Source organism: Aspergillus nidulans, chromosome II (assembly GCF_000011425.1).
Source record: "Aspergillus nidulans FGSC A4 chromosome II".
Taxonomy (NCBI): domain Eukaryota; kingdom Fungi; phylum Ascomycota; class Eurotiomycetes; order Eurotiales; family Aspergillaceae; genus Aspergillus; species Aspergillus nidulans.
This window is the reverse complement of record NC_066258.1, coordinates 3,184,137-3,211,159: the sequence shown is the minus strand read 5'-3', so window position 1 is coordinate 3,211,159 and position 27,023 is coordinate 3,184,137. Positions and strand designations below refer to the sequence as shown.

The 27,023-nt window shown below is 49.4% G+C and overlaps 8 protein-coding genes across 8 annotated transcripts, besides 1 other annotated feature; 4 read left to right on the top strand and 4 right to left on the bottom strand.

The window, feature by feature from the left end:
* Positions 1-27,023: part of a sequence feature (contig 1.61 483..865047(-1)) that runs on past both edges of the window.
* On the top strand, positions 72-3,154 carry ANIA_03726 (uncharacterized protein). Its single transcript, XM_656238.2, has 4 exons — positions 72-1,204; positions 1,262-1,762; positions 2,106-2,284; positions 2,347-3,154. The coding sequence occupies exons 1-4, from the start codon at positions 305-307 to the stop codon at positions 2,954-2,956; spliced, it is 2,190 nt and encodes a 729-aa protein (XP_661330.1). The 5' UTR covers positions 72-304; the 3' UTR covers positions 2,957-3,154.
* On the top strand, positions 3,818-4,967 carry scw4 (protein btgD; the record flags this gene model as incomplete). The annotated part of the gene is made up of 2 exons (XM_656239.1): positions 3,818-3,994; positions 4,044-4,967. 2 exons carry the CDS (start codon positions 3,818-3,820, stop codon positions 4,965-4,967), a joined length of 1,101 nt encoding a protein of 366 aa, XP_661331.1.
* Positions 5,650-7,943, bottom strand: lcbA (serine C-palmitoyltransferase LCB1). Its single transcript, XM_656240.2, has 4 exons — positions 7,476-7,943; positions 6,900-7,410; positions 6,353-6,844; positions 5,650-6,291 (listed from the first exon to the last, which is right to left on the bottom strand). Exons 1-4 carry the CDS (start codon positions 7,802-7,804, stop codon positions 6,109-6,111), a joined length of 1,515 nt encoding a protein of 504 aa, XP_661332.1. The 5' UTR covers positions 7,805-7,943; the 3' UTR covers positions 5,650-6,108.
* On the bottom strand, positions 8,098-14,646 carry ANIA_03729 (1,3-beta-D-glucan synthase). The gene is made up of 3 exons (XM_656241.2): positions 14,058-14,646; positions 8,743-14,001; positions 8,098-8,686 (listed from the first exon to the last, which is right to left on the bottom strand). Exons 1-3 carry the CDS (start codon positions 14,213-14,215, stop codon positions 8,386-8,388), a joined length of 5,718 nt encoding a protein of 1,905 aa, XP_661333.1. The 5' UTR covers positions 14,216-14,646; the 3' UTR covers positions 8,098-8,385.
* On the bottom strand, positions 17,728-17,903 carry ANIA_11412 (uncharacterized protein; the record flags this gene model as incomplete). The annotated part of the gene is made up of 2 exons (XM_050611438.1): positions 17,728-17,744; positions 17,813-17,903. 2 exons carry the CDS (start codon positions 17,901-17,903, stop codon positions 17,728-17,730), a joined length of 108 nt encoding a protein of 35 aa, XP_050467467.1.
* ANIA_03730 (1,3-beta-glucanosyltransferase gelC) lies at positions 18,778-21,058 on the top strand. Its single transcript, XM_656242.2, has 5 exons — positions 18,778-19,089; positions 19,154-19,191; positions 19,247-19,272; positions 19,334-20,089; positions 20,136-21,058. Exons 1-5 carry the CDS (start codon positions 19,006-19,008, stop codon positions 20,858-20,860), a joined length of 1,629 nt encoding a protein of 542 aa, XP_661334.1. The 5' UTR covers positions 18,778-19,005; the 3' UTR covers positions 20,861-21,058.
* Positions 21,798-24,097, top strand: ANIA_03731 (SprT family zinc-dependent metalloprotease; the record flags this gene model as incomplete). The annotated part of the gene is made up of 1 exon (XM_656243.2): positions 21,798-24,097. The coding sequence occupies one exon, from the start codon at positions 21,798-21,800 to the stop codon at positions 23,868-23,870; it is 2,073 nt and encodes a 690-aa protein (XP_661335.1). The 3' UTR covers positions 23,871-24,097.
* ANIA_03732 (DUF2013 domain-containing protein) lies at positions 24,261-26,979 on the bottom strand (the record flags this gene model as incomplete). Its single annotated transcript, XM_656244.1, has 6 exons — positions 24,261-25,861; positions 25,915-26,074; positions 26,128-26,228; positions 26,289-26,523; positions 26,579-26,765; positions 26,795-26,979. The coding sequence occupies 6 exons, from the start codon at positions 26,977-26,979 to the stop codon at positions 24,261-24,263; spliced, it is 2,469 nt and encodes an 822-aa protein (XP_661336.1).

Genomic DNA, 27,023 nt, shown 5'->3' with positions numbered 1-27,023 from the left:
GCCACCATCAGTTTGCACGCCAAGTGCCACAGCCCAGAACTAAGAGTCATTCTCAACAATGCCTTATAACGGATCTCTCACGATAACGTTGTTTCGTACGATCGTTCTAGCTTCACGTTCTTCATCATGTTGATTCGCTTCGCTTCATCAAGCATCATTTTCTGGATCTAGCTTTCTTGCTTTTCGACTCGAGCCTTGTTTATTATCCGCCACAGCCGCCATCAGAGCGCCTGGCACCATTTGACTTACGCAAACACAAAAATCTGAAATTATCAATATTGCTACACATTTGTGATTCTTGCCAATGCTACAATCTTCATCAACATCAAATTGGGACTTCGCTCCGGTGTTTAACCTTCTGCGATCACCCACACGTCAGAACAAGGGACAGGCGACATGCGACACATCCTCGGATCATCCCCTGCCTTTACCTGCATCACATGAAATAACGAAAGATGACGTTGAAAGGTTGGATACTGGAGAAACATCCCTGTCCGGTGAAAACCTTAGCACGCCGAAGCTAGGGGATTTCGGCTCTCTGTGGGAGCTACTGCGTAACACCAGCATTTCTTCTGATTCGCAAAGCGAGACCCGATCACATTTGGAACAGTCTCAGACAAAGAACACCAAACCTATCACAATTCTCAAACGGCCCATGGTCGAAGGATCGCTAGAAGGATCGCTATCTACAACGGAAAGTTCCCTACAGCGAGTCATCGACTCCACAGCGCAGAGTAACCACGATGCTCAACGTAGTGTGCCTGTCCAGCGGCGCCGACGCCGACATAAGACCACTCCAGAAGCTAGTTCTCCAGAAAGTAACCCTGAAGGAGAGTCCGATAGCTGTCCCAGTGTTTTTGACCCCCCACTCTCAAAGCCACAGAGCATCCCGTCAATGATCCCGCCGCAGGTCGGTATTTCAGAGATTAGAACGGGACTTCTCGAGACTCCACCGTCTTCTTTCGATGAGTTGGATGATTTTTTGACTTCCAAAAATGTCAAAATATCTGCCAGCGCCGGAGCACCTCGATTACAACCACTTGTTTATACCTCCGCAACCGAACAGCGGGTTGGGCTTTTTACCAAACTTCTGAAGGACTTCCCTGATTATGCTGAACTTATCGCCGAATCTGGGCGGTCGAAACTATCAAAGAAACATGATATATTGGGCCGGCCAATACATGTGTTCGTCGATATGTCGAATGTGAGTCTTGACACGTAGTTTATTCCCAATATTGTTATTCACTAACTTATGGCGAAGATTATGGTGGGATTTCATGACACAATGAAACTATCGCGGAACATACCTGTTCAAACCAGGATCCGCCGTCTGCCGCTCTCATTTCAAAACTTCTCGTTAATATTAGAACGTGGCCGATCAGCAGCTAAGAGAGTTCTCGTTGGCTCTGATCGCATCGCAGCTATAAGCGAAAGCGAGCAACTTGGTTACGAGGCTAACATCCTCAACCGAGTTCAGAAAATCAAACAGCTGACCCCTCGTCAGGTGAAATCCAGGAGAAATCCTCGGATCGCCTACCAGGATGGCGGTCATAGTTCTGAAACGAACGATGCCCCGGAAGAACGTTGGGTCGAGCAAGGCGTGGACGAAATTCTACACCTGAAGATCCTGGAAAGTCTACTAGATACGGACGAGCCAGCGACGATCGTGCTGGCAACGGGAGATGCCGCGGAAGCAGAGTACTCTGGTGGTTTCATGAAAATGGCCGAGCGAGCTCTTCTGCGTGGCTGGAGAGTTGAGTTGGTTAGCTTCTCCCAAGTGACAAGCTATGCCTATAGGAAGAAGGAATTCCGTTCTCGGTGGGGTAGTCAGTTCCAGCTAATCCTTTTGGATGACTACATTGAGGAATTGTTGAAGATTTAAGATGCCGTGGATGATACTGGCCCTCAGCGCTGTCCTAGTATCTCTATTTTTCTATTAAATGAGCACTTAACAGGCTATAGTTGCCAGGGAAACCCCCCTTTTTATTTTTATATTTTTTTGGAGTTAGCAGTCGTAGATCATTGTGTACGAGACTTAAAATTATCAACGACTCCAATGTAGTCCAAAACATCCTGGGCTAGCAAGCTCGTAAATTTGCTGCTAGGCGGGGCTGGCGGGGCTAGCGGGGCAGATCTTATCAGCTACCTACAGAAAGTGCCTAACGACAGCTGCTCGCGGATCTGTCGCCAACATCAATTATATCGCCATGGTCACCTTAACACCCCAAGATCTCTATGGTGGCGCCATTAAAGCTATAATTCCAGAGCGCTGGATTGATGCAAGGTCTCGTCAACCGTTAATTTCATGGTCAAGCATTGATTGTGCTGCTAACAAGCCTCGAACAGCTCTCTTCGCCAAATCCCTGACCACCAAGAATTGTTCCTTTCGCCAAGCAGCCTCTCAAACCTCATTTTTGAAATAAACGAGCGCGTCTCAGAAGAAACAGCTCTATCTTCTCTCCAATCTACCCCAAACCAAGAAGCCCTCGAGATCCTAGGTCCAAACCCCGGAGCTACGCCCGAGACTGTCGACAAAGCAGCAGCGTTATACCATTTGAATGACATTCGAGACGACGATGAGGATTCTCTGCGCATCATCAATCCTCCACAACTAGTCTTCGCACGTCAGCTTCCTCGTGCAAAAGTATACAAGGGCGCTGCACAAATAACATCAACTGCGGTGCCACGCTCTCATGTTGCTCCCTCTATTGGAGGTGCGGTGGCCGGCTCGAGCACCGATGGAGGCTTGGTGTCCAGCGTGAGTGTTCATTACCTGCTTGTCAGGCTTGAGGAGCAAGAATCCGATGTTTTAGTTTTCTTTAATGTTCCGCATAAGGAGTTCGATGAGAAGGGGGACCCAAGGGGCCTGCTAAGAGAGGAGGAGTTAGCGAGTGAGGTTATTAATGCACTAGTTGATAGGTTGGAGGTCGCGGACTGGGGTCTGTTCGGCGGTTGATGTTGTTGCTTTCTGCGCCTTTCTTCATTCGGTTCTAATTCAGTCTGCGTGTTAATCGTGACTGCCTGTGATGCATTCTGGTATGATGCAGTGCTTTGGATAGAATGATCCGAGGATCATGATTGAACATATTGGAATATCCCTCTCTGCAACCACCCGCCAGCTGATTTGTCTAGCGGGGGTTACACGCATTATTAGGTATTGAACACCCTCAGCGAAAACATGAGCCTTGTGCTAACATTTTGAATCAGCTTCATGAATGGTTTAATGGGAACTTTCTTGGATTCATTGCCTCGCAGAATTTGGTAGCCGGACTTGATGCTCACTTCTACGGTATCCCAGTAGATTGTTACCGAGTCAATGTTTGCTCAATGGATAAATTGACGCTGATGATCTTGGCTACGACTCCTACCTTTGTGTGCCTGGAACGCCGGTTTAGTCCGACCGAAAATGAAGGGGTACGATGTTATCTCATTCCTCACCAAGACGTCTCAACAAAGTATGAGGAACATTCCTGCGGACCATGATTGACCCAAAAGTCGTCTCCCCCGGATCACGCCCGTTTGGAGGTTCGAAACTCAATCTGGAACTTCATCCGACTTTGTATGGACGAGTGAATAACTGCTGCGATCTCACAAATCACTCCACTATGCATGATCGAGTGAATTTTATGTGTTATTCAATCTTAAGAGGGTCAAGTCTGATTAAATTTCCTGCTTTGCTTCGTCTTCCCTTCCTTCTTCCTCTTCACTACTGCTAGCTAATCCTTTGTTTACTTCTGTCCTGGACAAGACATCAACAGAGACTAATAGAACAGGACGACCACCAGCATAAAAGCAGCATCCGTTCGTTTCGGCTGAAATGAAGTGGAATGCCTCTACTGCAGCGTTTCTGCTCAGCTGCTTAGCAGTTGCTTTTCCCATTGATGCTTCCGGCGTTGCTGAACCAGAAGCCATGATTGAAGTCATCGTCTGGGTGGATGAGCATGGGCAAACACTTTCAGTCGAGACCATGCAGCCCACTGCAACTGTTGCCAATGTCAGTGTCTCTACGCGGCGCCAAACAGAGAGCTTACTGACCGATATAGACTCCCACTGCCCTTCCTCCTATCCCCGCAATCCCAGCCCTAGAAGCACCGCACAATCTCGAGCCTGTCATCGCAGCCAACACCGACATCAAAGCAAACAATAAACCCAGCCTCGACAAAGAGTACTCAAGCTCGATGCACCCGAAGCAAAACATCCAATCTTTCGGCATCTCCTACTCTCCCTACAATGCCGACAATACCTGCAAGTCCCAGGAGCAGGTAAATATGGACATTGACAGATTAACCCACTACGCCTTCGTCCGCATCTACGGTGCCGACTGTGACCAAGCCAAAAAGGTAATCACCGCCGCCCGCCGCCATAACCTCCAAGTCTTAGCAGGCGTTTACGACCTCCACAACCTCTACGGAAACCTCAAGACCATCATCGACGCTGCAAGACCAGATCTCTCCACCCTCCACACCATCTCAATCGGCAATGAACTCCTCAGCCGCGGTCAGAATTCTGCCGGGGAAGTCACTGCCGCCGTCGAAAACGCCCGCGCCTACCTCCGCACATTAGGCTACACTGGCCCCGTCGTCACAATTGACACATTCTCCAAGGTCCTCGAGCACCCTGAACTCTGCTATGTGTCCGACTACTGCGCCGCCAACTGTCACGCCTTCTTTGATGCAACACAATCCCCTGAAACTGCAGGCTCCTACGTCGCTGACGTCTCGCGCCGTCTTTCCGAGGTGTCTAACGGAAAACGCACGCTTATCACTGAGTCCGGCTGGCCGCATAAAGGGCAAAGCAACGGGAAAGCTGTGCCGTCTAAGGAGAACCAGCAGAAGGCCATTGAGAGCCTGCGTAAGACGTTCTGGGATAACCATAGTGATCTTGTACTATTTAGTGCGTTTGATGATATGTGGAAGGTCGACAATCAATGGACCTTTGGGGCGGAAAAATATTGGGGCATTGAATAGCGGTAGGCTTTACTATGGCCAGGGCATTAATTGGATATCTTGCTCTTGCTTCTGTTCTTGCTACCCCCATCCCTTGCATGCACACCTGCGTATCGCCATACCCTAACCTCTGTTCGTTTCTTTCTGCGCCATTGCTTGTCTTTTTTATTGCTCCTATTCATCAGCTTAGTTGTTTTCTGGCTTCCGTTTGTGCCGACACAACGGTATCTGTGCTTATGTTTGCTGGTAGATTGAATTATGATGACAAGCCTCGATGAATTCTGTGAAGTGCAATTGGTGTAGCTTCTTTGATGCGTAGGTTTGACTAGAGCTATATTGGGGCTTTCAAACTACTCCATCTTCACAATTAGATCATTTAGCTCACATTAAGAAGAGGACTTCTTTCGATCGTCGATTGATTCCGTCTCCATTCTAGTGAGACGCATGCCGTGCGGGCTGTGATCTTCCTACTGGCGACGAAGTGATGCATGATCTTGTAGAAGGTCATGCATTCACAGAGCTGTAGAAAATTGTAGAAGTTTGCCCACATAACAGCTATCAAATACTGAACTAGGATTGATCTTCGTCACCCGCGAATAACTTCTTCGCCCATCTAGAGTCCAGCTTTCAAATAAACCGTCGCTCAATTTCCTGCATACCCCACTAGCTTACTGCTCCCCAAAGGGGAAGGAAAGAAGGAAATAAGAACATCATTTCCATTAAGAATATAAGTTCTAAGAAACAATGCAACGAGAATAATACAACCCCTAGCCCCAAGATGCAAGAAAGAGGTAGGTGATTAATAGGTAGTAGGTGGGCCGCGCCCCAATTTGCTGGAAAGAAGGGAAGAGAAAGGCGTAGAGTATTGGTACATTCATAAGCGGCAGGTCAGTATGTATGTACGTTGAATGTCGAACTCCCATTAGTGCATGCAGCTTAAGCATGACCGTCTGCTGACAGCATGGTTGATGATTAGTCTATACAGGAATAGCGGATCGGCGAAAAAAAGTGCCATCACGTAAGTCGAAGGAGGAGTGAGCGAGCGAGCGAACAGGTGAGAAAAATCGGCTGAGACTGCTACATCATGGTCGCGTTAAGTGTGTCATTACCCAGGTTTTTGTTATCGACGCAGGAAGCAGAGTAGATGCAGAGCGTCTGCAGCTTACTTCCTTTTGCTCAAAACCTTGGTAATGGCATGACGGATGATGGTTCCTGATTTTTCGATCTCCTTCTTCGTCAAGCCGGTCGTGACGCATACTTTCAGAGCAGCGGGGACATTCTGTTTTGGTTCGAAGTTGTCATCGAGGCATTTGAGGCGGGTGATCAGCACACCGTTCGCGATGCACTTAAATCAGAGAAGACATGGTTAGTAAGTTAGCAAAGGACTTGAGTTAGCAGAGTCGTACCTCATCTACTACGTCTTGCAGGACGTATTGTTGGTCCTCATGACTAAGTCTTTTCGCAGCAACCACCTCAGGTTTCAACACGAGGACAAGGATCGGGTTCTCGGGCGCACTTGTACATCGAACCCAATCGCTGCGAGGGTCAAGCTGCGCCCACATTGCCTTTGTGAGGTCTCTCAGGTGCGAGATTGTCTCGGGGCTGTTCTGCAGGATGTTGATTGTGGCGCTAGCCGTCGTGGACAGAAGCGCAGGCAGTGCAGCCGAAAACGTGTACGCAGCGGCCGAGATACGCTGATGGTGAACAATCTCCTCCGATCCTGCACAGAAACCCCCTCCCGCAACCAATGGGCCGGCCAGCGAGCCCACAATCATGTCAACCTCGGCCGCGTCAACGTTCTGGTGTTCAGTGATACCACGTCCTGTCCTTCCCAGAACGCCAAACGACCATGATTCGTCGAGGATCAGTCGGAACTTGTACTTCAACTTGAGTTCAATCTTCACAGCTAATCAGCTATGTCCGAAATATTAAGGAAGTGAAAAGGAGACTAACGATCTTAGGCAAGTCACTCATGTCACCATACGACTCGAACAAGCCTTCAGTAATGATAAATCGTCGAGTGAGAGGCTTCCTCGCTTGCTCCTTGGTGATCTTGGCCAGAACCCTCTCAAGATCCTCCATATCATTATGCTCGTACCACCGGACTATACTCCGCGAGATCTGTATACCCTTCCGAATGGCGAAATTCACGCCCTTGTCCGCAACAATAATATCACCTCGCTTCGAGAATGCCGGAATCACACTTGATATGGTCGAAAACGCTTGGGAGTAGATGATACACGACGCTGTGCCAAGATAGGAAGCAACATCCGCCTCGGTCTTCATGTGGACATCTTGGGTACCATAGAAGCCTCGGGGGCCGCAGGGCCCTACACCGTAATTGCGAAGTGTCTGGATTGCCTTCTCCTTGATAGACTCGTTCGTATTGAAGTTATAAAAGTTGTAGGAACCGAGGTTCATCACTGTTCGACCGTTTGAAAGTCTAACTTTAGGACCAACGGGGCTATGGTCCTCTGAGAATCAGCATGCGAAAATGCAGGCAGGGACAAGTAGCTTCACGGTTCGTACCCGGCAATAACTGGTCTCTTATCTATCTCCATTTCCTCCAGAGCGGTTGGCTTTCCCACAAGCGGCTCCGGTGTCCATTCGTCCACTAGGTCATCAATTTCATCTTCCGAAAGCTGGACGACACCAGGCTTGGTAGAATACTTCGGGGCGAGCAAATAGCGGACGGCGAACAGGAATAGAAACAACTCGACGGCCGAGCGGATGGGGTCATTCTGGTAGCTAGACTTCACATAGCGCAGAAAGATTGCCGAACCCGGAACGCGATGGAAAAGATTCGCGAGCTCATGAAGATATTCAGAAAGGAGACGCTGGGTCTCCTGAACATCCATGGTGACAACAAATCAGCAATAGCGCACACGCTGCGCAGGCAATAAAACGAAGTTCTGGCAAAAAGGCTCAATCTAAAAATGATACCATCAACGCGGGAAAGAAGAGTGGATAAGGAACTGAAGGTGATGGAATGGGAAACTGCTTGAAGCCTGTACGGAGTAGCCTAACCATAATTCTTGCGCGGTCTCGAAGTCCGGGTAAGCCGGCACGTGACGCGGAGGTTGCCGTAATAATGTACTATTTGGATCACGATACGAGGTCCATATGAAAAAGATCAAATGAAACGATAACGTACGAAGTAGTAGATGAAAATTTGCTGGTCTAATAATCTCAAATAATGAACAGACAGAACAAGAATACACCTCGCGAGTACAAAAACAAGCCGATAGATATTGCATCCATTGAATCTCACAGGAACCGTACAAGTAGAGATTCCGTTGAGGAGAATAATATGGAAATAAGAAACATAATTGACGGGCTCAACAGCAACATCAACGCGCCGGATACTTTATACATCTTGTTCCCATGTTCCATATCAGAATATTGTAGCAGAATGTAGTTTGACGAAACAAGACAGCCTTTAGTTGTTTAAGTTCGTAAGGTACGATGACGGGGACGCAATAGGCTCCATGCCCTTGGGGACACCCGAGCCGGTATAGCTGGTCATAGTGTCGTTGTTGTTGCTGTCGAGAGGCTGCATGAGCTCAAGAAGGATGCCACTCATTTTCAGGTTCAGATCCTGATTTCTGGCAATGAGGGGTGCAATAAGGAGAACGAGGAACAGGATAAGCATGGCGAAATACAGAATAGCGAAACGGACCACACGTCGCTTACGAAGCTTGGACTGCTTAAGCGAGTAGATTGGAGGGCGAATTTGCCGACTAGATTTGAGTGTTAGAGATTAGGAATCCACAACCGAGTAAATGAGGGGTCTTACCTTGGGCGGAGCCAAAAGAGAATGACTGAGTGAAACTTGTCAATGTAAGGAACACAAAGAGCGGGCAGCATAATGAACAATAGGAGATGACCAATGACGAAGTCTGCTGAGAAATAGCCCAACTCCGTGATCTTGCAGAGGAACTCTCGGCCCGGTTGAGAGAGAGAGTGCCAACCCATGTTGTACCATTTTCCAGTCCACCATGCGATGTTCGACTGGTCATGCTTGAACTCTCGGGTAAGAGCGAGCGCGATAATAAGTTTGTAGACGAAACGTTGAATGGCAGCCATGGCGATCATGCCCATGACGCACCGGGGCCAAGACCAGTGTTCGAGGAAGAACATGACTTCAAAGATGACAAGCAAGATGATCACAGCAATCGCGTGGGCAATAGCCGCCAACACAGCACCGAACTTCTTGCAGCACATGCTCAGGATGGGACCCATGCAGCATGCCATACCAAAGAAAACAGCAGCAACACCGGCATTGATACCAATAGGTCCAAATGCTACAATGGCAATACGCAAAATGGCATCGTGAGGGTCATTGCCCCCGTCCACATCAGCGCTCACACCAGTCCGAGAATTGATGTAGAGGTATGGAACGAGGGTAACAGCAACGAGGACTAGAGGAGCGACAATTTCGCTGAAGAAAATGTTGGTAATACGAGCTCTGGGAACGTCACCTGATCCTTTCTCCGACGGCACACCGAGAAGCTTGCGCTTGTAACCAGTGATCCGAGTACGCGACAAACGGCAGAAGCCAATCCATGAGGATGCGTGTGAGCGAGAGTTACCGCGCGAAAGCCATCGGATGTAGTCACGGTAATCGATGAAGAAGTCGTTCCAGGCAAACTGGTGAGGGTTGAAAAGGAATGGGGAGATGCAAAGGGCGAGAAGAGAGACCCAGAACCAAATGAGAGAGGCAGTCCAGGTAGTTGAGGTTGAGAAGAGCAGCATGATCAGCAGACGGAAACCGGTGTAAATTGAAGGTCCCGCAAACCGAGAGTACAGAACGCCGAATGGGATACGAGCAGTTGCGAAACCACGACCGGTAGCGATGTAGCGCGCTCCACCGAAAGACAAGTTTTGGTGCACAGCGTTGGAATAGATTTGACAAACAAACACCTCGAACATGAAGGAGAAAGATCCGAAATGTTTGGCCAGACGCGTTGCCATACGCCAGAGTCCTCTTTCAGTCAATTCTTGAACAGCCAAAGGAACAAACGAAATGAAGAAAACGATGAAAATCGAAATAACACAGCGGTTGACCCAGTTGATGATAGGAGTGAGAGGCGCGCAGAACGTTGGCATAAGTGGATCGGTAATGGGCAGGTCGGAGTTGTAGTTGCAGTTGATGGTTTCGTGCTTCAGGGCCCCCAGGTTGATCAGAACAATCATGAACATTTGCACAGACAACATAATAAACATGTTGTTGATGTGGAATCCAGGGTGAGCATAGTAAAAGGACAGGAATCGGTCGAGTGGCAGTTGAGTACCCAAGTAGTAGTACTCTCTTGATAGCATTTGCTCACCCATACCAGTGCCAATCTTAGTGGTGAAATTAAGAATGGAACCGAAACCAAGATCACGACCCTTACCACACTGGAAGTACTCGCAGTGCTTGATGCGGCCACCACGAACCATGGCGTTCATACCAGCGTAGATATCCTCGTTAAGGTGTAGACCTTTTTGAGCCTTGGAGATACCACCTCTGGTAGTCATGAAGATACCATTCAGGAAATCAGGGTGACCATAATGGAGCTTTCCGCCAATCTGAGCAAGAGTACGAGCAAACAGGGTACCAAATGTCTGTTCTTTACCGGCGGCAACGTCACCAAGTACACCAATGTTCTCTGAGAAAATGTATTCACGGGCACCAAGGATAGCAACAGGAGCTTCAGAGGAAGAGGCAACGCCAGGAGTGTAAGGCGAGACATTGTCGGTGGTCAATTCCTCAAACTCAGCAAGAACGCTTCGGATTTTCAAGCACTCTTCGAGATAGTTGTCTTGGTTGGCATCAATGACCTGAATGTATTCACCGCGGTAGAAAATGATCGAGTGGTTTTGGTTGTCAGACTTGCCGTCACCAAGGATCGGGTTTCCGGAGAGCTGGATCCTGAACTTGGGCTTCCGCATGCCATTCTCGAGCAGCTCACAGTGTCCATCAATCAAAGCAGAGTAGAGACGCGGCTCTTCACCCTCGTTGGCTGGAGGTTCCTCATCGAGATAGGCAATCTGCAGGTCGGGGTAGGCTCGGAGGAGGAACTCTGTGTTCTCACGTTCTTCTTTTGTGAATTTGGCATACCGCTGCATTGAAACACAGATCTTGAACTTGCGACGGGCCATCCTCTCGAGCTCATGTTCCAGCTTCTCAGAATTACCACCGAACATCTGGACGACTTCCGGGTTCTCCACACGGTAGAGGAGCTTGATAGCTCTGCTATAGTTCATCATCCCGGATACAGTTCTGTAAAGAGTTTGCGAACGCAGCGAGGACCAAATACGGGTGCGAAGCGTGTACTCGGGAGCAGCAGACTTGAAACCGATACAGTAGAATGGCAAGTCATCAATCTTGCTCTTGGCCGCGTCCTTCTCGTTCTTTTCGTAGTCTCCATTGAACTGAGAGGTCTCGTCCGCCAGAATCTTAGTGTCCTTAACGAAACAGTCCCACTCATGGGGATGAAGCTGCTTCAAGTACTCCAGGAGAGTCACACGGGAGTAAGGCTCATCCTCGCGAATGATCTCACGCAAAGAGAGAAGGATCTTTTCGCTGTAATGAGGAATCAAAACGGTGAAGGTAGGCATGTTGTCAACAGGCAGCGGCTCAGGCATCGGGGTGGACAGCGACTGGGCAAAGAACGAAATACGGCGCTCTGCTTCGCTACCACGTGGGAAAAATTCAGTCTTGAATGACTGGTCTTCCTGGGAAACGAAGAAGGTGGGTGCTCGAAGGGTTCGCTTGCCTTCTTGCTCGGACGGCACTTGATGATAGAGTAGCTTCTGGACGTGGTCGATGGCGAGAAGGTGCTCCCTGTACATGGAGATAATTATTGCGTTCCAAACTTGTGAGATCAAAACCTTTGGCTTGTACTTGATCTCCATATCCGTGGTCGCAAGGACTTTTGAGTAGATACGTTTCGGGAGACGCGAAAAGATGTTTCGCCAGGGAGACCAAATAGAGACACCAAGGTAGAACGATCTAGCGACTGAGAAAATGGTGTTGCAAATAATGTACCAGAGATAACTGTCGAGGAAGAAGAGCGTCAGATCCATAAAGAACATTAGTCCAAGAAGAATCTGGGGCTGGTAGTAGCAGATCTTGTCTCCAATGTACTTGACACCCGCGCATTGGTGAACGTGGTATGGCGATAAGTACCGAATGGGATCTTTGATGGACAAGGTCAAGAAGAAGTATGACTCGGCCAATTTCGCACCAAAAACACAGACCCAAAGTCCATATGACATCCACATATCATTTCCTTTCAGCCTCGGAAAACTGGCAGTGAACGTCTGACTGGCAACGTACTGGCGGCCGTGTTTCTTCAGGTAACTGCCAAATAAGCCACCAAGTGGCATGATGGAGAAGAAGAAAAATGTGGCGAGGGCGATGAAGAAATGGACGATACCAACGACAAGCGGAACCTTGCCAGGAAGCACCGATGAAAATCCGAAGACAACAACACCAGGGGCCAGGTTGATGACGAAAACCAAGAGCAAGAAGAGCAGGCGTTTGGTAAGATGCTGAGCACCCGCCCAACGTCGAGGAACATACATCCATTCAAAGATAGTCGCCATGATCTGGATGAATGAGACCAAAGCTCCACCAAAACCAACAGCAGACCAGTAGTAAGCTCCTGGTGGTTTGTTGTTGAGCTGCTGTCTGTAGTTCTTAGTGTAAATGGTAGGGGCGTTATACGCGGTGAAAAACCAGAAAGCACCCAGATGGATGACCCAGATACGGTTGAAGTTTGTAACCAGATGGAACCAGGAACGTGTCTCCTTGTAAGTCTTGAAGAAGACCTTCTTCCAGTTCACCTCCTTGAGCTTGGTCCACCTTTCTGCAGTGGGAATGTCAACGAGGCGGGTCTTGTCCTCCAGCACGATACGCTCAATTCCCTCTGGGTACCAGAAGAGCTGATTCATGTCATCATATCCAATGATCTGGTTATGATCACGCTCACGGCGAACATACTTGCCATCCAAAATCTCATAACCCTGGTCACGGCAATACTGATACAGAGGAGTGATGATCTCATTGAGATATGTGAACTCTTCAACAGGTTCCACTCGGTTCTGGCACTCGGGCGAGTTGTAAAAGTCGTCGGCACATTTGAAGATAAAGCAAAGAGCCTCGGGCAAAAACCGGACTTGGTTGGCCTCGCCCCAACAGAGTAGGTACAGTGCCAATTGGCGCACCCTTTCATGCTGAGACATACGGTTCATCCGTGTCTTCCACCTGTATTCAGCGGCCTCTAGGCTATTGTCGCCTTCCAGCGCCTCGAGCGTTCCTTCGACGTCCTCTGGATTTTCTTGTGCCTTCTTCTTCGCAGCCTTACGAGCTTTTCTTGTTTTGCGGTCTGCTTTACCCAGTTTCATGTTGGCAAAACCAACCGCATCGTCGAGATCTAAATGGGCGGCGAAGTACCAACGGCGGTAGTTGGCATTGTCACCACCAATGTAGTCCGCATGAAGGGAGAGGAGCGCCTGGTTAGGAGTCATGCGGGAGGCACGGGAGTCCAACTGGGTCATTAGATGGTCGTACATGTTGCGCATGCTGTCCCGCTGAAAACCGAATTTGTTGACAAGGTCAATGAAAATGTCTTCGATCTCCTCCTTTGAAACCGGAACTTGGCCATCGGAAGCCCAGGCAGGGTATGGCTCTCGGGATCGCTGGCCTGCAGGCAAGCCATTGCCGTAATCCATTCCATACACTGGTGTCGACGCTCCAGAAGACCGGTTACCACCGTACGACACCTGCGAAGAAGGGGGGCGGTAACCGTAGCCTCCGTGTCCGTACTGGCTATCAGTGTAACTGTTGTACCGTTCGTCCCCGCGCCCATAGTAGTCCATGTCGGCAGCACGGGCTGTTTCAGACCTCATAGTGAAATCACTAAAGGTCTCCGACTCTTCCTCGGAGTCACGACCATGTCGTCCTCTGCCTTGACCTCCCTGGGCGTAATACTGATCGCCGTAGTAGTCATCGTGGTGGCCCGCATCGTAGTAGCCATCATGCTGGTAGCCATGATCCCCGTAGCCACTAAAAAAAAAATCAGCACAAATGCGAGGCATGTCTTTAGAATAAAGGGAAGTTACCCTCTATCGTAGTAGCCATCCCCATAGTCTTGGTTATCATAATAACCAGCTTGAGCATGGTGGTCATCTTGATAGTAAGCATCGCCATGACCCTGATGGTCATAGCCATCATCGTAGTTGCCGTGCTGATAGCCCGAACCTTGTGGGTAGCCCGACATTATGACAAGCGACAATCACCGAGGTTCTCTTGTTGCTGTTAGTTCTGAACCCAAAAAATGCAAGTAACAAGACAACCAAACTCACAGAAACAAAGGCCCATTAAATATTAGTCCGATCAAGCTTCAGTAATTATAGCATCGACAGAACAAATCAGCGGTTATAGACGAGCGAATCTAAAGATCATGCACTAGGCGCTTCGTGAAAACAGTCGGAGTTGGCGATCGCTCGAAGGCACCGGACCTGTCCGTCAACCTTGTAGTATTATCAAGCCCAATCGAAAAGCGACGATTCGTGAAGGATTCTTTTGTCCTCTTCTACTCGAAGAGGTTCTCGATCGATTCTGAAAAATTGTCAAACGAATGATGATGGAAGATAACGAGAGGAAACTCTTTTGACCCAACAGGAAGGGGCACCGCAGCCTCGCCTCCTCTTCTTTCCCCGAACAACAGGCACAAGGAAGGAAGGGGAGTACGGTCCGTGGTCGATAAGCTTCCGAGTACAAACGATGAAAAAGAGCGGACTGGGACTCAAAAGCAACTGAAGAAAAAGTGAAGCCTCGAAAAGAAAGAAAGGAAACTAAGAGAAGGACGAAGGGAGGGAGCAGACAAGTTAGTTGGACGGTCAGCGAGAGTGGAAAGGGAACTGATTGTCCAACAGGAAAATCAGACTGGCTGGCCTGCCGGGGAGGGGGTCTGTCACTATTTTGGGCGCTGAATCTGCGAATTTACCGTCATGGTACGCGACACCAGCTGCTTTCTGTGGCTTATGTGTCTTGAACTGTATCTTGGCGTACTGCCAATACAAGATTGCAGATTCCGCGTAATTTTATGCTGAACGCGACTGGTAGTATTTAAAGCAGTATTCTACTTGTTTTACGCCCGTTATCAGGTCAACATGGGCCACGGTCAATTAAGATTGAGGTAGGTGCTCAAAACTTAAGCTTCGTTGGTGGCTGCAGCTTGGTGTCCTCGTTCATGAGGTTTTAGGGACGTTATCTCCTCCTACCGCAATATAGGAGCAATAGATCCGCTGCCGCGCCGAAATGTGATACCCGTGGAGGCGTCTTGAGTCCTCTAAGAATATCTGCGTCGGCTTTTCAAGCCGCTACAACAGGATATACGGAGTATCGCAGTGGGTTGGTTTACCAACAAATAACCTGAAGCGCAAACGAATCCATGGAAGGCGTTGGGCGCCCCTGAACCAGACCCGCTACTTATCATCTCAGCCAATGAACAAAAAGTCGCATCATAAGCCGTTTGATGGAGCGTAACTGGCGTTACTAGCATGTTACCAGCGATGTCTGGAACTGGTATGCAGGGGCTCTCTATCATTCCTCACAATCTAATTGCCATACAACAGCATTCAGCAAGACAATCCATCCTGAGGCTGACGATACAAATAGCACTGCCCGCGAGAACTCGGAGTGTAGAAGTCGGACCGGCCTATTCTTAATGATGACACGTAGCGGTCGGCCACGTTTATACCAACAGCAGCTACCGGTTCATGCAGCTGACCTTTTAAGCTTGGTACTGCCACACTTATGGCAGTATACGGTCACCACCTTACTTTTGAGTCCTTATATTCAAGAGTTGATCGCTCGGCTTAGAACTCAATCCCTCAGTCTCCGAGTTGTTCTTCACGACCAAGCTCAAAAATATAGGGTATATTGAAGTCGGCCTGGAGCCATGATCTGGCCGCCTTCCCATCAGAGGCGAAGGCCTGTATTCAGAAAACCTTTTCAAGCCTTATCTTGATATGCAAATCTGCAACTGACTTCTGTTCAGAAACGGACATTTTTTCATCTTTATCGGTCATAGCATCAAGACCTCCCTGATCATCGTGCCGTTCAAACACGTCCGTCGTCGCCATCCACGCTGCTCACCTGCCTTGTGCAGGGATCGTGAACTATGATAGAGCTGAAATTAGAATAAACCAGGCGTATTTTTAAGAAAAGCCAATAAATGCAGCCCTCCACCTTGATTTCATGATCTCATCACTGCTGTGGCACAAATCAGGAGCGTTGCATGAAATTAAGCAACCCCACCGTTGCCGCCACCGGCTTTAGCCTCGGATGGATCATAAAGAGTGCCTTCAAATCCCAAAGTTTCCGTGTGATCGGCCATGCCAGTAAGATACTGTAGAAGTACAGAAAGCTGAACCTTCCCGCAAACGAGAGCAAGCCACGCAGCCAGGATAAAAACAAGATTGTTGTCTTGACGGTCCGCATCTGACGTAGAAGGGGATTTGTCAAGGGCTACAGGTGGCTGCTATTTCTTTTTCTTCTCCCCTGAACCCGAGTTGTTGTGATCCGGGTTTTGGGAGGTCCTAGGCCCCGCATCTTAGAACTGTCTAGATAGATGCAGATGACTGCTTCACTTTGATAGGATTCTAAGGGCTCGAGTCTCGGAGAGTACGCCAGAACCCAAAAAACCAACACAGTCTGCCACTGCCGACTTGCATACGCAAAGTAAATAGGTAAACAGGTCGACTAGTCGGTTGTTTACTCTGGGAGTCTCGTGAACGTCGCTGTCAGTCGGTCGGCCGTCCAGCTTCCAGCATCTAGATCTTGATCTTGATCTCCATAATTGATACATAGCCCCGTTCCATGGTCTTTAAATCCGCTTGTTTTGCAACGGATCCGTTGATGGCGTGGACTCCCACGTCAATCCTGGCCAGACCAGGACCACTAGTATATTATTGCGTATCACTGTATTGTTTGCAGACCGCAACCGTACACTGTATTATTGAGGTGCTCGGCCTGATTCTCGGTGGCGGGTATCGCCCGAGTCTACCTAGGGATGCCGACATTCTTCCGTCAGCCAGAATCTACCTGACAGCCATCGCCAGGAACTTGTCCCTTGAGTTCTCAGTGACGCTCTCAGACACAATACCTGTCACTCAGGCTCATTCGGGTTCTGGGTGAAAGACCGAGCACCGTGCGTACTTAATCCAAGAGAATCTGCAAATACGCTTTCCGGGGTAATCCGGCCTGTAAGCAAAAAGGCAGAGGGTGTGAAATTGAAGTGGTAATGATCAGTTGAGTTCAGTGCTCATTGGCGGATCAGGGCATTTCATTGTTTCATATGCAGACCTTGGACCAGTCCCGAAACGTGGGTGGCGGGCTGGTGGCGTGGACTTTGAGTACGTACATAACTACCGGTGGTCGCGATCCATGGGCCGGCTGGAAAGGGGCTGCGAACAGTAAACATCCCATGATACTGGCCAATAATGGTAACAGGACGTATTTTCAAGTCGCCCTAAAGATAGCTGCGGTTCCAAGGTTCGAATGTAGTCGCATTGAGAATAAACTAAACCATCTATGCCTCGAGCGGTATTATCACGTGCTTCATTCATGCATAACATAGAAAGACTTATGCAGCGGTTGAATTTGACAGTCACAAGTCGTGGTATCTCGGCATGGTCCATGTTTAATAACCTCCCAAGTACATGGGTTATTGAATGTCACGGGGATCCTGGTTATTTGGAGCCCCTTTTCGCGCTCATGCAGGTCTTAAGCAGTTTGAGCGACTGAAGACCAGTTGTACGTGAAACGATATGGAATGATTCCCCAAACAAGCTCGTCCTGAGTGGCTTACCTCGCCGGCCCGGCTGTCCAAGCCATTCTCTAAACTGTGGTCTCAGCCGCAGCCAAATTGCCATAGGGCCTAACCCTGAAGGCACAGACATGATTATGGTGCAGTCTCACCAGGAACAATGGTGGGGAGCCAACTTCTGAGTGGAGCAGCTGGAGCTGTTTCAGGTCGATCCCTGAGTCTGGAGTCAGGGATGCTACATCAAGGCTACAATGTATACTCTGGAGTACTCCAAGTATTCACTGAGAGCAGTCAAGCATCGAATGTCCCGTCTAGAAAACGCGGAGCTTTTCTCTACTTCAGATACCAAGAGCGCATCTGGCCGGGTATTGATGCCATAATGCATCGAGCCTGAGACAGGAAGCTGAACCAACAGGTATCTTGCGTTGCAATTCACGTAAATTCGCATTCCTGCCCTCTTATACCATCCTGATCATCTTGAACAGTCCGATGATTTTCCTCCTACGAGGAGTCTAGACCTTACTGTCCAGATGGCTATGGACGCCTGGAGTCGGCTGTGAACGCGAGAGCCTAACGGCAATCCCAGTCCCGAGCCTGCGATGAACTGACTATCCCAATGACCTATTTATATACGCCAGCGAGGATAAATAAGCTTTGCTTGGACCCTTCTCCCCTGAATCTCGAAGCCCGTGGGACCAGCTTGCGCGTTGTTGTGCCTCTTGATATCAGCGCATCCCGTCGTGGAGAAGTCTCACCGTGGTTTGCCAAATGATAACCTCCAGAGATGCACATCACCGAAAATCCCTTGCGATCAACCTCGCGAAATTCCACTACAAGCCTACAAGCACGCAAGAGTGGACATGGCTCACAGTGATCTAGCAAATTCGCCGTCGAATGGAGCGGCCTCTTGAGGCTTACCCTGTAGCCTGGGGTCCTCCGTCCATGAAGTATGAATTCCCTCTCTGCCCTGGCGCCCGGTCCCGATCTCTCTTTTCTCGCCATTCTCTCAAGAATCAACATTCATTCTTTTGCTCGCTTGATTGTTCTATCTGACTTTTAGTGCTATTGCACCTTTTCACTCACTTCCGCTTACTGTCCTTCGCACCTTCCATTCCTTTGTTAGTAAAGCTGGTCTTGCGCGCCACTCTTTCCATCAGTTACAGGCATACCACAACGAGTTCGGACCCTACGGTCGCATCTTCACTTGAGCCTTGCATGCTTAACAGTGTCCCAACATGAAGTTCTCCAGCATCCTTGCGGGCGCTGCCTTCTTTGCCAGCAGCGTTGTCACCGCTGACCTGGACCCTATCGTTATCAAGGTACGAGACGGCAGAATGCCACGACAAACTAAGCTAGGATGAGGCAGTATCTAACCTTGTGCAGGGCTCTAAATTCTTCTACAAGAGCAATGACACCCAATTGTACGATCTTCTTTCCATGAGTATCGACGGAGACTTGTACTGACGTGAAGCGCAGCTATATCCGCGGTGTCGCCTACCAACGTGAGCCCTCCTGACTTGGCCGTTGATGCCATAACCGAGCTTCTATGGCTGACCTATACAGAGGAATATTCCGGTCCAAAGTCTGATACAAACAACTACAAGGACCCCCTGGCCGATGTGGAGGCATGCAAACGTGATGTCCCTTACCTCCAGAAGCTCAATGCCAACACTATCCGTGTCTACGCAGTCGACCCTAAGGCGGACCACAAGGAGTGCATGAGCCTCCTCAGTGATGCTGGAATCTACGTCATTGCGGACTTGTCTTCTCCTTCAGAGTCTATCATCCGTAACGACCCCAAGTGGGACTTTGATCTCTACCAGCGCTACGCATCTGTTGTGGACGAACTGTCCCAGTACAGCAACGTTATTGGTTTCTTTGCAGGCAACGAAGTATCCAACGACCCCGAGACAACTGATGCGAGTGCCTTTGTCAAGGCCGCTGTGCGTGACATGAAGCGGTATATCAAGGCCAAGAACTACCGCCCGATGGGGGTTGGATATGCTACCAATGACGACTCATCTATTCGTGTGGATATGGCCGATTACTTCAACTGCGGTGAAGAGGAAGACAGCATTGACTTTTGGGGTTACAACGTTTACTCGTGGTGTGGCGACTCCAACTACGAGAAGTCTGGCTACAAGTCCCGCACCGAGGAGTTCAAGGACTACTCCATTCCTGTCTTCTTCGCCGAATATGGTTGCAATGCAGTCACTCCGCGCAAGTTCACTGAAGTCGAGGCACTCTATGGCGACAAGATGGCCGAGGTCTGGTCCGGCGGTATTGTCTACATGTACTTCCAGGAGGATAACAACTACGGTATGTCCCTCTGGCACATCTGCATCTACTTTCTAACAGAAACTAGGTCTGGTCTCTATCAACAACGGAAACGCCAAGACCCTTGAAGACTTCAGCTATCTCTCCAAGCAACTTGCCTCTGCAACACCCTCCGGTACCAAGAAGGCCGACTACAACCCCACAAACACCGCGCTTGAGTCTTGCCCAACCACCGGAAAGAAATGGCTCGCCGCCGCCTCTCCTCTCCCTCCTTCGCCCAACTCGGATCTCTGCAGCTGCATGGAAAAGAGCCTCTCTTGTGTCGCCAAGTCTGACATCTCTGGCAAGAAGCTCTCCTCCACCTTCAGCACTGTCTGCGGCTACCAGGGCGGCAAGTTCTGTGAAGGCGTTTCGGGCAATGCCACCACAGGCAAATATGGTGCTTACAGTGTCTGCACTCCCAAGCAGCAGCTTTCTTTTGCCATGAACCAATACTACGAGGCCCAGGCCGAACAGGGTAACGGACAGGACGCGTGTGACTTTGATGGCGCTGCCACGAGCCAGAGCACCAGTGAGCCGACAGCTGCTTGCTCTTCCCTACTGAGTCAGGCTGGCTCTGATGGAACGGGCTCTGTCAAAGCTTCGCCTACGGCTGCAAGCGGTGGTTCCGGCGGCAGCGGAGATGCTGGTGCCGACACCTCTGAGGGAGCTGCATTCGCTCTGTCCCCTGGAAGTGTCCATGTTGGTGTCTTCCAGGTTGGCGCGTATGTTACCACTGCCATTTTTGCCGGCGCTGCTATGATTCTCTTGTAGATTGATTATTCTTGATCTACCGTACTTACGCATTACACTGCAGCGCAACACTGTTGCGACTGTAATGTGGATGTGTACAGTAATTGTATCTTATGTGCCCACCAATCGTTATCATGTTTCGCTTGGCTGTTTGATAGATAACCCGAGCAACTAGTATTGTATAATTCTGCTTCTGCTCATGAAACATTCTTTGCTTGTCACATTACTACCTTGTAATGGATTTTGAATCGGGGTTCTGCTGTTACCAGTAGTAGCCAGCTTTTTCGTATACGGCTTAAGGTAATGGAGACTTTATTGTTATTGCATAAAATACGTTGTGCGTTAGGTTGGTAACTTGGCTAGATTTTAAGAGGATTTCACTTTTTTCCCATTATATATACTTGCGCGAATATGCAAACACATACTTAACCTCTGGCGAATTTGGCTGTAGACTGAAACATGGAAAAAAATAATAAGAATAATAATAATAAAATAAACACCAAGCTAAAATATGAAAAGAGCCTTGATAGTATACTGTATACTCAGAGATCAAAGTATCAATAGCACTTATCAGAAGGCGATCCAGGATGGAGTGACCAGGTACAAAGTGGCCGACCTAGTGCTGCACACGAGCAGGTCCACCATCAATATTTGTCAAAATGCATTCGCACGAATTTTTGCTCAACCCATTATTCAATAAAAGCGTTTACTGACTGGCCGACTGATCATTGCATGAATGGTCGTTGGTTATCTGCCGATGCAGCGCGGGTCGCTTGTCTTCTTTGTTGCCGTGCCAACCGTAGTTTCTGTGGACAGCCATCACCTCCCACGGCGACGAATCTTCTCGGGTGGACTATTATTGCGACCTCGTATCTGAAATAACATCGGTAGCTGATTAGAAGGATAAGTTTAGAGGCTGGTCTCCAGATCGAGAACGGGCATTCTGCCATAAGCCACCATGGCGCGCCTCAACACCAGGGGCCAGAAGAAACAAGAAGACTCAGCAAGGACAAGACCGCAGCGTCTGACGGAGCGATATGTTTCTCCCCCGCCATCGACAATTAAGGAGCGCCGCGGAGAGCCGCAAAAACCGTGGACAATGATAATGCCTAGGGGGACATTATTCGACGAAGAGCCGGCAGAAAAGCCTCGATTGGTGCGAAGCAAGTCAACAAGGACGAGGGCAAAGACGTTCTCCGAGCAGAACTTTGATATATTTGCTGATAGCGACGGGACGACTGAGCGGGATACGCCTAAAGCGAAGAAGGCGACGCCTCTAAAGCTGGCACGCACCAATTCCATGATCTTACCCGTACCACAGCAACCTCGAGCGCGGACAAGCCGGAAATCAGAACTATACAATTATGATAAGGAGAATGACCCGCTGGAGGAGGAGCTGGATCCGGAACCTACTTCACTATCTAGAAACCCGTCTGATGCGTCTTCGACACGACGTTCGCCCACAAGGAGTCGAGCCGCGCAGCAATTTACGACGTACCGACAGTCGCAACAGGAATCAGAAAATGAGAATGAGAATGATGACAGCTACAATTCGCTCGATGACTTTATTGTTAGCGACAATGACGAGCCGAGCTATCATGAAACATCAGAAGATGAATCTGAGGAAGAGGAAGAGGAACGCAAGGTGCCTCCACCAACACAAAAGAGAAGGTTATTCCGGGGAAGGCGACCGAACCCTACGCTTGAGCTAGGGAATGCTTTGCGAGAGTCTTCACGACGGCCAGACCTTCGTCTTGAGCCGTCTGTACCGGCTGCGATTGCGGTACCGTCCCCGAAACGGAACAGTGTCTCAAGGAAACTATTCCAGAAAGAAGCAGACGTCTCTGAGAAAATGGATCGTTTGAATCTGGAAGACAGTGATCCGTCATCCCAGCTTCAAAATGACCTGTTCGGGTATGCCTCTTCCGGCGTCAAAGCCGTGCTTGCTATACTAACTCTAGGCAGGGCTGTAGCGGTCTCGAAATCACCATCTTCCCCACGGCCTAGAGACTCCCCCTTCCAGACACCGCCCTCCAGTCCTTCAAGGAGTCTCCTGCGCTCTCCCAGAAAGGACAAAGTTCAAATACCGCCGACACCATACCGTGAGAGTTCGGACGCCTTTTGGAGTCTGGAAATCACTAACAACTGGATCGACGAACACTCTCCACGGAAAGTAGATTCACTATTGCAAGAGTTTGATGAGTCTGACTACGACTCTCGAGCCAAGCCGAAAATATCAGGGGCTAAGCAACCGGTAAAAACCCCTAGTAAGACCGCACTGAAGAAAGCAGAAGCCGAGGCAAAAAGGGCTGCATTGGCACGCAAGAAGTCGTTTGACGACAAAAAAGCAGCACTTGCAGAGGATTTCCTCAAGGTTCTCGACGATGCCGTTTCCGGGGGCGAGGTTCAAAAGCGCTCTGCAGAGACCGGTGGTGTTCGTATCGTCTGGAGTAAGACACTTCAGACCACGGCCGGACGTGCAAACTGGAAACGAGATAGGTCCGTGACGGACAGCCGGTCCATGTCCCCGGCCAATAGCTCCAGCTCATCAGGCAGTGAGACGCCATCAGTTACCATAAAGCACTATGCCACCATCGAACTGGCTGAAAGAATTATTGACGACGAGGACAGACTGATCAATACCTTGGCACATGAGTACTGCCATCTTGCCAACTACATCATTTCGAATATCCGCAACCAACCACACGGCGCTAGCTTCCAGGCATGGGGAAGAAAATGCAAGGAAGCACTAAAAGACCACCCAATCTATGGTAGTCGAATTGAGGTAACTACGAAACACAACTACAAGATCGACTACAAATACGTCTGGACCTGTGTGGACTGCTGCCAGAACTACGGACGTCACTCCAAGAGCATCGACCCTGGAAGACATAGATGCGGCATGTGTAAGGGTCTACTGCAGCAGATTAAGCCCAAGCCAAGGAGTGTTTCGCCTAGGAAGAAGCCTGCTCCTGTTACTGCGGTAAATGACATGACGGCGGGCTTGGAGGCTGTTAGTTTGGATCCGTGACGTACGGCATTACGAGCGCTTCTGGACAACGGCTCACTTGATATGGTGTTTTTTTTTGAATCTATTGGAGTTCAATGAGTTAGCACTCTTTAGCGAGGTTGGGCTTTCTATTTCTGTCTCTTGTTCGGTTTCCCCCCCCAACAATCTGCCAATGCTTAAATACTTTATCAGATGTCGCCAGGACATGTACATATCCTGAAATAATAGCACACCGGATCTACCATAGTCTTATCGATAAAAGGCAAGAGAGTACGCCGGCCATGATGTAGGCTGTTTAAATTGTTTCGACTTGATTAAGTAGTTAGACATATACCGACAGGAGGAATTATATATAAGATATACTGGTCATTAAGATATTATGCCTCGACCAAACCCGCTCGTTTCGGTATATTAGTGCAGCGAGACCTTCTGCAAAGCCTCTTCAACACTGATAAGCTGATGCCCATTCGCGCCTGATTCAGGTTCTGCAGTCTTCCCATCTTCTCTTTCCACAATCCCAACCGCCGCGGCAGCAAATCCAGGAGCAGGAGCAGACGAATTGTTATGAGAATACTGATACTGATAATCCGGATGCAAGAACGTTGTGGCAACACCGCTACTTCCGCTGCCGTTGCTCGCACAGCTGCTAATACTATTCACGCCTTGGCTGTGACTGGACAGCGACGTGTCTGACGAATCGGTGAATGTATGTTTGCGGCCCGAACGGCGTGTCCGTGGTGGTTCGGGCTTTTGAGCTTGCTTGTGGCTCTGGTTTTGACCTTGGTTCGGAAGCTGGGCTTGAGTGCCGGTGGCAGTGGGGGTGATGCTACCTTGTTGCGATGGAAGGCGCGAAGGGCTTAAGCTTGCAACGGGTGTGCAGTGGCTGGAGAAGTGGAGGTGATGGTGGGTGGAGCGGCGAGGAGGCGGGACCGCCGGAGGCGGATTAGAGGCTGAGCGGCGGGTTGTTTTGTTAGTTGTTGGTGGGGGTTGTTGATGTTGAACTGGAGGGACTGGCAGGGCGTGAGTTTGACTATGAATCGTGGAGGATGAGTCTCGCCGTTCGATATCGGGGCTGAATTGATCAGAGGTAGTGATGATAGGTGTTGTTGTGAAAGGGCTAGGACTGCTGTTCCCCCTTTCCTCTGAAATGCTTGTCTTCGAGATAGGGGAGGCGGTTTCGTCTACTGTTGCCCTTCGGCCGCGCGAGCGTCTTGTCTTCGGGGGCAGCGGTTTTACTTTGTGCTTGGTGGGGCTTACTTGTGTCCTGGGTACAGGCCCGTCGTGGCGGCTTGGTGTGATCACTCCTGGCTTTTCGCGCTGGGACGCGATTTCGTCCACACTGAGGGAAGACGATGAGGCAGGAGTGAGGTGCATCCCTAGCCGCTCGATTTGGTTATGCTTGCGTGGTGTCTCGTCTGCAGATGCTGAACGGTCTCGGTCTTCGCCTGGAGGTGATGATAAGTCTTCAAGTGAACTTTCCCGTGTACTGTTTGAACCGATTGACTGGGATGATTCCAATGACGTCCCTATGTCGGCATCCGACAGGAGAGCGCTGTCAATTGAAGGGAAAGACAAAATCGAGCTATCCTCCCTTTGTGAGGGCCGGCTAGACTCGTGCGGCTCAGGTTCATCGCGCAGCCAGTCAACGGCGGCGCATCGAAGGACTAGCCTTCGAGTTGTTTCGTCGACTTCATCAAAGTGCATGATCTTTTCAGAGTCGGCAGCAGCGTCACCAGTCAGCTGACCTCGGACAAGCAGGCTAAGCATACGTTTGAGTTCATCGCGCTTGTAGTGCGGCGGTAATCTTAATTGCGTATGAGCGATCAGCGGATAGAGGACCCTGAGGTAAGTATGTCGCAAAGCCGAAGCTTCTTCCGGAAGGTCAAGAAGGTTCCGTATGAGAATATCAACCAAGACATGGAGGTCATTGGTGAAGAAATACTCATAGGTGCTTGGTGTCGTGAAGATAAGATATAGGAGTTTAAGAGTGAGGAGCTGCAACGAAGTCTCAGCTAGCCAAGTGTCAGCGCATAATATGGACGAAACGGCGCAACGGGCGAGATACCTTCTCTATTTATTAGTAGGATGATATTCTCTCCAAACGTCTTATACGAGTTCCCGTGCATGGAAAGGACTTTAATGACCTTGTTGGTCAAGGGGGTCAATGGCGATTGCTCCCCATCAGGGTTATGAGCTGATATCATGAACTGCTCATTAAGGACCAACTGTCGCGCAATTCAGCAAGTGACCTGCAGAGAGGCGGCAAAGAGGAACGTACCAGTACACGAATGACAGGATAGTGATATGGGTCATTGGCATCATACGACACATGCTCAATGATATCGAAAAGACCCCGCACAAAATCGTCGTCCACAAGAACTTATCATGAACATATTAGCAATTCCAGCACGGCAACAGATTAAAGCGTTGAAAACTCACTGAGGTCTTCAATTTTGATTTTCTGTATCCGTGACAACTCATACAAAAGGTCCATCAAAAGCCGGTGTAAATTCGCCGCGCTTTCATCGTCCATGCGTAGCGATTGCACTTGAAGCAACTCGAGTAACCGCGGGAACGCACCCTCCTCATTCATCATATAAAGTGGAATCTCATGGTGCCGGCCATCGAAGAGAAGGAAAGATGCAATCATATGAAGCGTCACGGGATCATCTTCCTGTCTGGAGTATGAATAGCGATTCCTCGAGAATAGTATAAACAGCGAGCGGTACCTGCAATAAAGCGTATATCATCTGCCGCCGGACATAGTCCTTATGAGCGACAAAGATTGCCGACGAAACCAGTGTGAGCGAACATGTTGTAACCTCAAACTCGGACTGGAGATATTGCTCTGGAGGGGTGCGGAAGTTGATTAGCACATGCGACGGACCGTAGTATTTGCAAAATAATGCCCGATACCTTTATATTTAGTCGTCAGACTTAGATACGCCCGTAACGCATCATCGATTAAGTCTTCCGTCGAGCAAGGGGCGGATACAATCTCTTGGATGCCTGCGCGGATGCGGAACAGGTCAGTTCTCAGAACGGAGACCACAAGCGCAGAAAATACGGGAAGCACAATCATACTGGTCCAGAATTGCTGCTCATTATCCACGGAGACCTCAAGCTCCATTTCCCACAACTCGGTCGTTGTCCTCGGGCCTGTTGGGTCTCTGC

Coding starts and splice junctions, on each gene's coding strand:
- ANIA_03726 (XM_656238.2), top strand. CDS start 305: ATGCTACAATCTTCATCAACATCAAATTGGGACTTCGCTCCGGTGTTT. Junction 1,205..1,261: donor TGTTCGTCGATATGTCGAAT/GTGAGTCTTGAC, acceptor CTTATGGCGAAG/ATTATGGTGGGATTTCATGA. Junction 2,285..2,346: donor GAGCGCTGGATTGATGCAAG/GTCTCGTCAACC, acceptor AGCCTCGAACAG/CTCTCTTCGCCAAATCCCTG.
- lcbA (XM_656240.2), bottom strand. CDS start 7,804: ATGGATGTTCAGGAGACCCAGCGTCTCCTTTCTGAATATCTTCATGAG. Junction 7,411..7,475: donor AAGAGACCAGTTATTGCCGG/GTACGAACCGTG, acceptor AGAGGACCATAG/CCCCGTTGGTCCTAAAGTTA. Junction 6,292..6,352: donor TGCAAGACGTAGTAGATGAG/GTACGACTCTGC, acceptor CTCTGATTTAAG/TGCATCGCGAACGGTGTGCT.
- ANIA_03729 (XM_656241.2), bottom strand. CDS start 14,215: ATGTCGGGCTACCCACAAGGTTCGGGCTATCAGCACGGCAACTACGAT. Junction 14,002..14,057: donor GATGGCTACTACGATAGAGG/GTAACTTCCCTT, acceptor TTTTTTTTTTAG/TGGCTACGGGGATCATGGCT. Junction 8,687..8,742: donor CTCTTTTGGCTCCGCCCAAG/GTAAGACCCCTC, acceptor ACTCAAATCTAG/TCGGCAAATTCGCCCTCCAA.
- ANIA_03730 (XM_656242.2), top strand. CDS start 19,006: ATGAAGTTCTCCAGCATCCTTGCGGGCGCTGCCTTCTTTGCCAGCAGC. Junction 19,273..19,333: donor CCGCGGTGTCGCCTACCAAC/GTGAGCCCTCCT, acceptor TGACCTATACAG/AGGAATATTCCGGTCCAAAG. Junction 20,090..20,135: donor CCAGGAGGATAACAACTACG/GTATGTCCCTCT, acceptor AACAGAAACTAG/GTCTGGTCTCTATCAACAAC.